Here is a 12,983-nt window from a genome sequence, read left to right as displayed (position 1 = left end):
GGAGGGGGGGGGGGGAAACTTTTGTTTAGAGCTATAAACGAAACTCGAACTACTTTCAATTCAATCTATTCAAGTTAAAAGCAGCTCAACTGTACATATGTAGTAGTAGCACAAGGCTAGCAGACCGCAACCTGTCTTTCGATTTAAAACGCGTTCCATTTTTTCTTTTTCAGAGGAAGTGCTCGTGTTACCGGGAGGGAAGCGGGGAAGTGTGTCTGTGTGTGGGGGGGTAGGGGAGGGGTAGGGGTGGGGTATAGGGAAGGGAGCCGCGAGCCGCACTTTAACACGCAAAGAGCCGCATAAGGCTCGCGAGCCGCAGCTTGGCCGCCCCTGGTGTATATGATGTGATGATTGTCAACTTTACATTACCATTGGAAATCGCGTCAAAACCACATTCGTTTGTTGCGTGTTCTGAAAGGACTCTTCTAATAAACGTTGTAGCGCATGCTGAGTGAAATTTTTCATACCGCAAAAAATGAGTTTATTTTGGTAAGTTTGTTTCAGAAATTACAAAAAACGGGGAAGCTATGTTTAAAAACCAGCTGTATGAAGTCTCTGAGTAATAATCTCAAACCACTTGCATTCCATTGTAGGATGGAGGCCTTCTTTTGATGTTCGCCTATACTTCTGGCGTATACGCTGTCTGCGATTCTGGCATTCACTAAAGAGATTTATTAATCGCTTCGTAGTTAGCAGAACCTCTACGTCCAGAAGGTGGTTTGCACCAGTGTTCTTGTATGATAGTATTTAACGCAACAAATAACATAGGTAGGAGAACCTCAACAAGATATTTTTCTAGTCGCTGTGTAGTGCGCGAGAATGGTGCGACTGTGTGCAAAAAAAAGATGGGCAGGTCACGGGGAGACGTCAGGAAAACTAGAACGGCTCCTCTGAAATGACCCCATCGCGAAGGAAGCCGATACAAAAGCGGGGGTAGTTAGATTATGTGGTGAGAGCAGTCGAATTGTTTAGTGCCGAGTAATAACTAGAGTGGTTGAATTTATTATTGTTACTGGATACAAGGTAACTCCCATGAAAGAGTCTGTGTTACGACATTTTATGGGAGGTGCTCCTTTCAGCCTTTCAGAAGCGCATTCTCACACCAAATTGATTGGAATTACGAGGAAGCCATTGAAAACGATGGGTTGTTTTGATATTCCTTTCAAGATAGGAACCATTACTTTTCAACACCCCTGTTTTGCATGCGCGGATGATGTTATGCTTCCAGTTGCTAAAATATTAGGCCAAGATATTGTGCAAAAGTGTGGCATAGATATTCTGGCACGGAGGGTATTCTTAGAATAGGAGGGCAAGGCGTCCCTATTCTTAACTGGAGAAAAGAGGACGATCACCACGCGCTATCTCATGTACCACCAACCAAAAGTGCACGTTCTCCTGTATTTCTTACGAGAGAATGTGTAACATCACCGATGCCGAAGACAATGACACTTGTCAGAGTGAATCATTTGATGCCGATTTCAGGACATGGTGTTGTAGAGATGCGTGAAATAGGTACACACGGACTATTAGGAGCAGATGTGGCAGTTCAAATCAATAGTAATGGCGAGGTAACCTGTGAGAATGGCCAACCTGACATTGCAGGAACGTCGCGTACCCAAAAATCAGCTAGTTGGAGATTTCATAAGTATTGTGAACGAAGGATTGACTGGAGAGCCCGTCTTGCATTGCAGCGCACAGGCAGAAGCAAGAGAAGGGTGGCATCCTTCTGGGCAATTTGATCTTGGCCACCTGCAAGAGGACGAAAAAACGTCGGTTCTAGATCTTCTTGCAAAGTACAAGAGCGCATTCTTTCTTCATAAACTAGACTTTGGACGCTGCGACGTAATAAAGCACCGCGTGCCACCCTTAGTAGACGCACCTGTTTACAGAACGGCCTACAGAATCCCTTCTGCAAAGCGAGGAGATATGGAACAGCAGGTTCCATATCTTCTCGAAGGACATAATTGAACACTCCAAATCCCCGTGGGGCGCTGCTGCTTTGTTGGTACAGAAGGTAGGTGGGTCATTCAGGTTTGTGATCGACTACAGAGATTTGAACAAAGTGACTCGAGTCGACTCTTACTTATTGCCCAATATTGAGGAAACGCTTGCTCTTTTGTGGTCTGCACACTACTCCTCTGTCGTAGATATGGCCACCGGTTACTGGCAAACAGAGATGGAACCGAGCGATAAAGAGAAGACCTCTTTTACCACACCAAGTGGGCACTATCAGCGGAAAAGGATGCCAATGGGATTGGTTAATATTTTCACCATTTTTCAGCGTACGGCGTATTCACTTTTGGCCGGGATACTCGGAAAGACATGCTACATCTATCTAGATGATATCAACATCCCTAGCCAGAGCTCGGACCAACATCTTAAAGATATCGTGATTGTCCTGAGGATACTACAAATGGCAGAACTGAAACTGAAACCCTCAAAATGTCAATTCCTTAAACAAGAAGTGAAGTACATCGGACACATTTTGTCAAAGAACGGGGTTCGACCAAATCCGGAAAAGACGCGCTGTGTTAATGAATTTCCAAAACTGACAACAGTCAAAGAAGTTCGCCAATTTCTTGGTCTCATTGTATATTACAGGCGTCATATACCAGAGTTTGCCGAAAAAGCCAAAACTTTGCCTGCGCTCACGTCAAAGAAGGTCACTTTCAGTTGGAGCACTGACGCTGAAGCGGCTTTTGATATTCTGAAGCATGAATTGACGCAGGCTCCTCTGTTGAGGTTCCCGGACTTTTCGAGACCGTTTATTCTGAGAACGGATGCTTCTCAGAATGCATGAGAGCCGTGTTGGTGCAATAGTTCGAAGGAAACGAGCACCCCATTGCATATGCAAGCAGGAAATTGAATCCGACCGAACAAAAACATGCAGCAACGAGACAAGAATGTTTGGCGGTAGTCTGGGCAGTCAAGCAGTTTTGGTGTTACCTGTACGGAAGAAAGATCAAGGTGTTAACCGACTGTCGTGCACTCAAATGCCTGATGAACGCTCGTGGCCCCAGTTATCGTTTATCACGCTGGAACTTACTGTTGCAAGAATATTATTTCGAATTGGAACATCGGGCAGGAAAAATGAATCAGAACGCTGACGCATTAAGCAGAGCTGTAGTCAGAGACGTTATTCAATATGAACCACATTATGATGTCGATCGTTTTATTTGTGCACAGCAAGATGATCGAAAGTTAGTCACGCTCATCTAATCTCCAAGTGCGAAGAGCAACCTGATAAGACATCCGTATGCTATGTTATCGACTCTCGAGGCCTTCTTTTTCGGATAAAGCACGCTACGTTGAAACAAGACTGTCTTGTGAAGAACCGAAGTGTTGTCCCCGAATCGCTTGAAAATTACGTGATACAACTATATCATAATACACCTTACTCTGGACACCAGGGGACAGGTAAAACAAGTGAAAGGGTTCGAGAGAAGTACTTCTGGCAGGAAGGCAAGAGAAGATACAGACCTACTGTGCCCAGTGTGTGCTTTGCGTACGTCCCAAAGCGTCCCACAACAGAAGGCAAGCACCTCTGCAAGTATTCAAAGAGATTGCACAACCATTTCAAAGGGAAGGAATGAATATTGTGGGGCCATTTCCAACTACAACGGAAGGAAATCGTTATCTTCTGGTGTGTGTAGACCACCTTACCAAATATGCAGAAGTCGTCGCGATGCCAGACCAGAAAGCCGAGACTGTTGCTAAAAAGTTTGTGGAACTCGTAATCCTTCGCCATGGGGTGCCTCAGCAAATCTTGACAGATCAAGGCCCTAATTTTACATGAAGAGTTTTCCAGGATATATGCACGTTGCTAAGGATACGGAAGCTACAAACAACAGCTTATCATCCCCAGCGCAACGGAGCAGTAGACCGCCCTAACCAAACCTTGGTCTCAATGCTATCCCACTATGTGTGTGCTGACCAGAAAGACTGGGACCGATGGATTCCATATTGTATGTTTGCATACCACACAGCCAAGCATGAAGGTACAGATGAGACGCCTTTCTACTTACTATATGGACGTAACGCTGATTTGCAGGATCTCTCATATGAGCCACCACCTTTCAATTACAATACACCTCAGAATTACTGTCATGAACGTCAGAGACTTACATTGGCTCATGAAACAGCACGAGAGAAACTATTCAAATCAGCTGTACACAGAAGAAAACTGTACGATCGAAATTCGCAAAGAGCAACTTACAACACAGGTGATCTCGTGTACATTGATGTAAAGGCCGTTAGACGAGGAATATCAAAGAAGCTGTTTCCTAACTGGGAAGGCCCGTACCACGTGACTTAAAAGCCATCTGATGTTACATATCGTGTCAAGAATGCCCGCACTGGGGAGCGGAAAGTGCTCCACGTGGACAGGATGAGAAAAACGACGGCAGGTGAAACGCGAACACTGAAGTTAGCAGACAACCACCACAAATGCTCTCAAGACGAGAGATACTCTTTCTCATCCTTAAAGGGGTCGTGCAAAGAAACTATATATGAACAGTCCTAATTTTATAAAATTGATGAGACCTTAAAGATCCCAAATCCCAAATATCACGGCAAAATATTACGTCCACATTTTATAAACAGCGTTTGAACATAATATTTCTTCGGGTGCCTGGAACGACTATGCGACACCGTTGCCCAGCTTGAGCAACAAAACGTCACAATAAGACCTGTGTAAAGTTGAGAATCTACTGCATTCTATATTGTGTTGCAATAATAAAAAGTAAGTTATGAAAATGCTGAGGAAGTTACGGCGTTCTAAAACTAATTCGGAAGTACTATATCACGTGATTGCAGGTACGTTTCGTTTTCAAACACATTCGAGACTCCCGTCGTCCGGCTACCATAGCAACGTCGGCTCCCCGCGTCCCCGCTCCTGTCATCCCGTCGTCTGCTCGCCGCTGCGCATTTTCTGTTCGCGGCAAGTTTAGGTTGTTGTGTGTGCTTGGCGTCGTTGGCGTCTGTTGTGTACTCGCTTCAGCACTCGCCATGCCAACCGTGTATCTTTTGAGAGAGTGCAGCACGAGGTGTGGTAAAACGAACGACATTCGGTTCCACAAGTTACCGGACGATCCACAGCGAAGATCGGCCTGGCTTCGAGCCATTGACCGCGATGGCCCAGACGACATCGGTAGGAGCCAGGGCTACCTGTGTTCTCATCACTTTTTAACTGGGGACTACGATATGAACATCGAAGAGCGGCGAAGCCTTGGCCTGGAAACGAAACGGGGGCGTCTGAAGCCAGATGCCGTGCCCACGCAACATCTCTGGTTCGATGCACCACCAAAAAAACGAAGGTCTGAGGTACGTTAGTGTAACATGAACTGTCGAAATTCGTTCTAGCTTCCCAAGTAATTTCTTGGTTAATTATGTCGTTCTAGAATCTCAACGGCTCACCGGACGTCGTTAACATGACCGTCGAAGAAGGGCCGATTCCATGTCGAACAGTAGACGGCTGGACACAAACGACCAAAAACGCCGTCACAGCTCTCCGTCAGACTGACGGGGGAGACGTCCAAACACAGTGTAAGATTGTCATATTTAGCCTGGTGCAACGATTTTCTTTAAGGCGTATGCAGTATACATTCCTTGCACCTGTAATTTGTTCTCGAATATGGTGCCTGAACGGAGGTTGCTATGAAATGTAGCTACTCTCAACTCTGAACTGTAATATCAGTTTCACCTAACAAAAATCGAACTGAAATGAATATATACAAAACAGAAGGGCTTTAGCATATATGACAACTATGTTTTCTTGTAAGTTTTGAAATACGCAAAGACCGGACGGGACAACACAAGAACGGGACAACACTAACATGCGTTGTCTCGTCCCTTGTCTTTACGTATATCACTCTTTCTAAACTTATATCGTCACCAACGCGCTCACTAAAAAATAAATTTTTCTTATTTGCCTATTTATTAACAGTTACGCAGGCGAGCTTCTCTGTTTGGGCAAAGAAAACTGTGGGTGTGCAGACAGATACACAGCAGCCGACTGGCAAATGCAGACAGTGTGGAGTTGTGTCTACTGACACTGCGGCTTCTGTCTCCGAAGCACCTCCTCCTGCTCCTCCCCCGCCCCTTCCCTCAGTTGTGCCTGTGGCAGGACGAATGCCCTCTCCCATCCCGTTCCTGTCCCGTCGTCTACCACGCACATCCAGTCCCGTGGAATTAGATGCTTCAGACTTGGAGAATGAAGAGGACGACGACCAGGAAGAAAAGGGCCATCGGGAAGAGGAGGACGACCAGGAAGAAGAAGACGACCAGGAAGAAGAGGAGGAAGCGGACCATGTGGAACAGGACTCTGAATTCTTCCCTTCATTCAACGAGACATTATTAAGGTAAAACTCGCTACTTTCTCTACACCCTGCATAGTTTGCATGAGATAATGTATTGCAAACATATTACTCAATCGGGTCATCTCTTTAGGGAGAAAAGCACACAGATCTAACTGCAATACAAATTTTAGGCTTTTGATGCCCCAGAATATTTTTATACCTTGCTCTAGTTTTCTTTCAGTAAAAAGCAGGTAAGAAACATTTGCCCTGGGAAGTTCAAAAAGTTAGCAAAACAAAATAGTTTTGGGCGACTTCGTCATTCTATGGAGCACGGGTGTGCAAAGTTGTCAGGCTTGGGACACTTAAAATACCTGAGCACCTCCACCCCTTGGCGTTCATTTATACGTTATACTTACTAATGAGTCCAGTTTTCGTTCCTTTAGTGCTTTCCCCTGATGCCCATAAAAATACAAATTAAACTAAGTAAAGCCTTTCCTTGCACAGCAAACTGAAAGAGGTGACGGGTGCACCTGCAATATCCATGATTCTTAATTTTGTACATATTTAGGAAAATAAGCTGAGGTCTGACCCTATATAAAGATGTGACCAACATTTTGTCTATTTTTGACAAGGCTGAAAATGCAAGTTCGTACAGGTAGAGTAACGCAACGGTCAGAAGAGCGACAACTCTGTTCCACAACAGCCGCATACTTGCGCTCTTGAACAAAGATGTTTCCGATCAGTCAAGTGCCCACATTCCTTTGTGTCAACACACACGCCTCAGACGAAAATAATGTTCTCTTCATTGTCAACTATTGGGAACACAATGACAGCTGCCGGCTATCTTCTGTGCCTTCTCTGACAGGCATGTGCTGCGCAGTGAATTAAGAAATCCCGCTAGTTGAAGCTGATAGTAAAGCATTTGAAGCAATGCGAAGGCGTGTCGTTCGGTAGCTTTATTGTCGGGTGTCGGAGGCCCCACAACCCCCAGACATCATCCCGTGACCCCTCGGAAGAGGGGGGGGGGGGGGGTGTTGCAAGTTCGACTTTGCACTCTTCAACTAACTTTAAAGGGTTGTCTGGTTTTCTAGTGCGCATCCAAAATACTGAGTGGTCCCACACAATACCACTAACACACAGTGTTAGAATATGAGTTTGTAGGAATGGACGTCACGTTAGAAAGCATGATATGCGTACATGCATGATAGATTTTCAGTTTATTGGACACTGGCAATTACAATAATGCACACTGGAACACAAAAGAGAGTTCTTTTCTGAGCAGTCTCGTCACCTTCCCTGGTGTTTTTTATTCTTGTAAATTATTATCCCCAATAGCCCTAAACAACAGGAACGATGGATGTCGTGCGTCTCATCTATTACTACACTCATGCTTTTTTCAGAAGGGATAGCAACATTGAAGAGGTCCTCCCGGAGAATGACAGGAAATTCATCGTGTTCGAGACATCTCTAAAGGAACTCTTCAGGGTGTGCCGGAAGTGCGATGCACCATTGGAAAGTGCGTCGAAGGTGTCAGGGACACTGCTGAATGTGCAGACAATCTGTGTGAACAAACCGTGGGCCCTACCTCGGCTCTGCGATGGCCCATAGGACTAAGATGGAGGCTCCATGGCGGCAAAGTATGGGCATGCCCCAATCGGGCTGCCCATGCAAAAAACCGTGAATTCCCCCTCGGCTGTACGGGGGCCAAAGGCGATGATGTGGCCTCCACAGCGGCTAAATGTGGGCGTGCCCGAGTTGGGCTGCCCATGTAAAACCTTTGTGACCTGCAAAACCAATGTGGGACCCACATTCACGGGGGATGGGGCAGCCTACGTGGGCTTGCATATCGGCTCCCCTTTAGGAGCCCACTTTTTGCTCATTAGGCTTATATTTACGAGACAGACCACGCCTTCGTGGTAGCCATATTACACCCTGTAATACTTGAACCTTGGAAAGAGATAGATAAATTACTAGTAGAAATGTAACTGCAGTTCCAACTCTACCTTACTTATAGGCATCAAGAAGAAGCTGGCTGCTCAAACGAAGCGTGCTGGATGTGGCGTGCTCGAAGTCTGGATCCAGCCAGCCAGCAGCCATCTCTTCTGGTGTGCTGCTATCTGTGACGGCAGCCAAGACTTGCTCGTCGACATGTGGCGGAGCATACAAGCCCACGTCATCAACATACACGAGGGCCACCCAGGTCTCTACACACACTGTGTCCATGATGACCTCAGACACAGAATGGCTCGTTCCTGGTAAGCACGCTTGTGATTGAACCACGCAAGTGCTTTTGGAAGATAAAGCACTTCTAGCATAATAATTTAATTTACTCATTTTCACCCTGCGATGATTGCGGCCAATGCTACGGGCCATTCCAGCCAGTCCGGCTCCAATTAAACTTGCACTCTGCATATTGCTGTATCCAACCAGAAAGTCACATGGCATGCTCGAAGCATTTGGTTGGTTCTGACGGCTCGTGGTGTCCAGAGTGGTTCCTCCGACGTTCAACCTATTCACTCAGGCTTCCCACAGGGTAGCATTCTTGGACCCTTTCTTTTTAATATGTACATTAATGACATTGTAAACATAAGTCCTGCAAAATTTGTCATATATGCCGACGACAGTTGCCTATTCTTTTCTTCATCTAATAGTGATGATCTTGTCACAATCGCCAATAACACTCTGTCCAAACTTGGGGCATGGGCAAAAGATAACTGCTTAAAAATTAACACTGATAAAACTAAAGCTATCATTTTTCGACCCAAGAATAAGTGCGTAAACCTAACGAGAAGCATTGTGCTTGAGTCTACGCCAATTGAAATTGTCAGTCATTTTAAAACTCTTGGAGTCATATTTTCGGAACATATGTTGTGGGATCAGTCACATTAACCACTTACTTTCAAAATGATCTGCCATCATAGGTCTGACATTCCGTAACGGCAAAGCACTCCCAGTCAGTCTGAAGCTATTAATTTATAATTCTTTATTGTATTTTCATCTGAGCTACTGCAACATTGTCTGGCGTAACACCACATTCACAAACATGCAAAAATTGTTTTTACTGCAGAAAAAAATGGTTAGAATAATATGCAACCTGCCTTATGATTTTCATACAGGCAGTTTGTTTAAGAAGTTTAGCTCATTAAAAATTCATAGCCTTCATGAATACAGATTGACTATGAGTTTAAAATAAAAAAAAGAAACATTCTAAATCGTTGTCAACTCTAGCGGCATTAACACCAATTCTACACCTTCACTTAACTAGACACATGGAGTATTGGAAGCTTGTCTACTGTTCTACTAACTATGGTAGGCAAATGTTGCGATATACCATACCAAAACTGTTCAATTTCGTTCTAGAAAGAGAAATTTGCATTCCCACTGTCTCCTTCAAAGCTTTGCGTTCTTTTTTTCTGTAGCGGTGATTTACATCCCCCACTCAAATGAATCTTTAAATTTGTTAATGCTATATAGAATGCACTCCATATTGAAAAATATTTTTTACCGGAATGTCATTTCCACTAAAAGTCTATTTTACTAGATTACGGGACTCTTTTAAGTTCCAGTAAAGCCAGAATTTACCAGAAGATCATTAGATTGGCCGGAATTTACCGTGTTTTTTTTCTTAGGAGGAAGCGTGTGAACCGTGGTTAATTATGTTTACCAGATGCTGGACGATTCGTTAACAATTAAAGTGTTTAGTCCATATAAACCTGAAGGTTCTATGTATTTATTTAACAGGGTCGATACCAGTGAAACTATTTGCACAGCTGTAGGCAAAAGCAATCAGACCAAATAGGAACAACCAAGTTTTTTGCCGCAAAAGATATCTTTCAAGGTACTCACAATGCCGTTTGGTAAATTCCTAGACGCACGGTAGTTCACCTAATAAAACCGCGCAGGTGCACCACATGGACACACACACGTATACTGTCAGCAGTACGTTTAGCGAAAACCACGAACGCGCGGAGCGAACATCCGCCGCCGTTGAGAAATCCTGGGCACACTCACGATGTCGTCCCTGATGCCGTCACCGCGGGTGCGCCAGGCGTCAGTAGTACGCTTAGCAAAAACCACGACCGCGTGGAGCGAACATCCGCCGCATTGAGAAATCCCGGGCACACTCACGCTGTCGTCCCTGATGCCGTCGCCGCGGGTGCACCAGGCGTCAGCTAGCACGCTTAGCGCAAGCCACGATCGCGCGGAACGAACATCCGCCGCCGTCGAGAAATGCTTGGCACACTCACGATGTCGTCACTGATGCCGTTGCCTCGGGTGCACAAGGTGTCAGTAGCACGCTTTGCGAAAACCACGAGCGCGCGAAACGAACATCCGCCGACGTTGAGAAATCATGGGAACAGTCTTTTTCGCTCGCTGGCTGCTTCTGAAGACGGCCAGACAAAAAGGCCTAAGATACAAGTCACTGAAAAGTATATTCTTTTCATCTGCACACCCAGCTGCTTTGGAAGATACAAGTCGCACACATGGAACAAGAAGCCGAGACTTGAGCGTTCGTTCCTGGCCGGCCGTTGCTCGGTGACGGACAAGGAAACCGATTTTCTTTAAAAAAAATCAGTCAGCAAAACGACTCTCTTGCATTTTCCCCACGAACCCAATGCGAGGGAGAGATGATGCGTGGGGACTCGTCCTGGGTGCGAGGCACAAAAATTACACACCCAGTCCCCGGCTCGTCTCGAATCCCACCTCCCCTCGTGTCGGCTACGAGTGAAGGTCGGTAAAGAGGGAAGCGAGTCACCTGTTTCGGGTAAGATTTCTAGGAAAACCGGGTCGTCTGATATACGAAAGGGGCTGCCGGTGACATTCCAGTGAAATCTGTTTGCCGGCAAATAATATACCAAAGACAGGTGAACTGGTTTCGTATGAAAACGGGTAAAAATTGCCCACCTTTTTGGATCGTCAAAACAGTTCACTGCACGCACTTCTTGAGGATTGCAACGTCGTCCCGAGCTAAAACTTGCACTCACGAGAATGCCGCTCAAGTGGTCTCGTACCTTCTCTGGCCAAGACTTTAGCCTGCTGGAAATATCAAGTTGCCGGTGATCGCTGCCCACCTTTTCGGATCGTCAAAACAGTTCGCTGCACGCACTTCTTGCAGAATTGCAACGTCGTTTTTAGCTAAAACACACACTCACAAGAATACCGCTGCATTCGCGGCCGCCATTACAAACACAGTCCCACTGCTCGTCTTGGCTTCCTTGACTTTAGCCGTTCCCCTAGCGCCGGCTTCCAGTGATGTTCGGTGTCCGGCAAACGAGGGTGGTTTCCGGTAGATTACACTGGCGGGTAATCGAAAGTGGTTTTGGTATAACTTCCAGCGAAAGTGGCTACGTTGGTTTCTGGAGAAAATGAGTGGAAATTAACCGTTTCCTCTGAATGTCACGGTAAGTTTTTGCCGGATTTTAGCCGTAAGTGGCTCCGGTAAAAGGTCCAGCGAAGTCTGGTTACTGGAAGTGGCGGCCGGTAATATTTCCACCAAAGACTGGTAAACTACGCTGGTTTCTGGTGCAAATGAGTGGAAATTAACCCGTTTCCACCGAATGTCACTGGAAGTTTTTGCCAGATTTTTCAATAGGAGCTCTTTTTCCGTTTTTCGCATTTCGGTCTGCAACGACTGCGCATGCCATCTGTTTAGGTGTTTAATAACTGTTTTGTAATCTGGTGCATATACTATATATTTTTTTTTTCTGCAATGCCAATGTACGGGGCCGAGGGCTGGTCAAGCCTCCTTTAAGGCTTTTACTCTTTGCTCCACCATGTTTCATGAAAAATAAACTAATATTATTATTATGTAGAGTAAGAAAGAGTACAGGCTGTGCATCACGTTATGAATGAAAGAGTACAGGCTGTGCTCACTACATAGAAACTCTAGTATACAGCTGCAGAGAGCCTTGGGGCAGCAACACTATATCCGGTAGCCTGTCCTTCTTTTCCACCAGGCATACGTACTGTATGCCCACCCTTAATATGATACATGGCCTCTGAAATGACTGAATTGTTCACAAGAGGGCTTAGTGTCCGCATTTAGCTACTGGGTAAATATTTCTCAGGCACTGGAATAAATCTGCCTAATCACGTGCTGCCTATACTGCCTGCCTAACAAATGTTATAAACATTTTATCCTGTAGCTGGTATGCCGAAATCAAATAAATATATATTAGAAATTTGGCTACCCCATCTAATGGTTGCAGGCACCCGAGCACATGACAAGTTCCTTGAGGTTACCATTGCACCACGTCTACTCAAGGCTTTTCAGCAGCTGGCCCCTTCCACACACACATTCAGCCTGGAATCCTTCTATAGTGTGCTGATCGGGTATGCGCCCAAGTCTGTGTCCTTCTCCCCCAGCGGCATGCGGGCAAGGTAGGTGACAAACAAGCTCTTCTACACAAATTGAAATTTACAAAGATCCTTGGTTTATTTGTCTCATTCCAGAACACAACTTGCAATATTGCACTTCAACGAGAATGCGAACAATCCGGAAGCGATCACTGCTGATGGATCACCTCAGTGAAAGATCTCGTATCCGAAATAAAAAAGGGAATGGTTCTTGCCCGTCTCAAGCAATCTGACCCATCGTACAGTAAGTGGATTGCTTAGTGCTGTGACGAATCTTGTTTTTAGAGCGCAGGAAAGCATCAGGAAAGCGTCACTCTAGAACGAATGTTC

At 45.5% G+C, this 12,983-nt stretch overlaps 1 protein-coding gene across 1 annotated transcript; it reads left to right on the top strand.

Moving 5' to 3' along the window:
• Window positions 1-5,007: 5,007 nt before the first annotated feature.
• LOC115320248 lies at window positions 5,008-8,555 on the top strand. Its single transcript, XM_040216677.1, has 5 exons — window positions 5,008-5,322; window positions 5,400-5,544; window positions 5,945-6,029; window positions 7,697-7,812; window positions 8,311-8,555. The coding sequence occupies exons 1-5, from the start codon at window positions 5,008-5,010 to the stop codon at window positions 8,553-8,555; spliced, it is 906 nt and encodes a 301-aa protein (XP_040072611.1).
• Window positions 8,556-12,983: the final 4,428 nt, after the last annotated feature.

Source organism: Ixodes scapularis, unplaced genomic scaffold (genome assembly GCF_016920785.2).
Source record: "Ixodes scapularis isolate PalLabHiFi unplaced genomic scaffold, ASM1692078v2 PGA_scaffold4__175_contigs__length_147842914, whole genome shotgun sequence".
NCBI classification, from domain to species: domain Eukaryota; kingdom Metazoa; phylum Arthropoda; class Arachnida; order Ixodida; family Ixodidae; genus Ixodes; species Ixodes scapularis.
The sequence above is the reverse complement of the archived record's forward strand: the minus strand, read 5'-3'. Positions and strand labels throughout refer to the sequence as shown.

Bases quoted from the DNA above. Each gene is read 5' to 3' on its own strand.
- LOC115320248 (XM_040216677.1), top strand. From the start codon at position 5,008: ATGCCAACCGTGTATCTTTTGAGAGAGTGCAGCACGAGGTGTGGTAAA. The intron at 6,030-7,696 runs GTGTGGAGTTGT...TGCTTTTTTCAG, and splicing joins CCGACTGGCAAATGCAGACA to AAGGGATAGCAACATTGAAG. The intron at 7,813-8,310 runs GTGCGTCGAAGG...CCTTACTTATAG, and splicing joins GTGCGATGCACCATTGGAAA to GCATCAAGAAGAAGCTGGCT.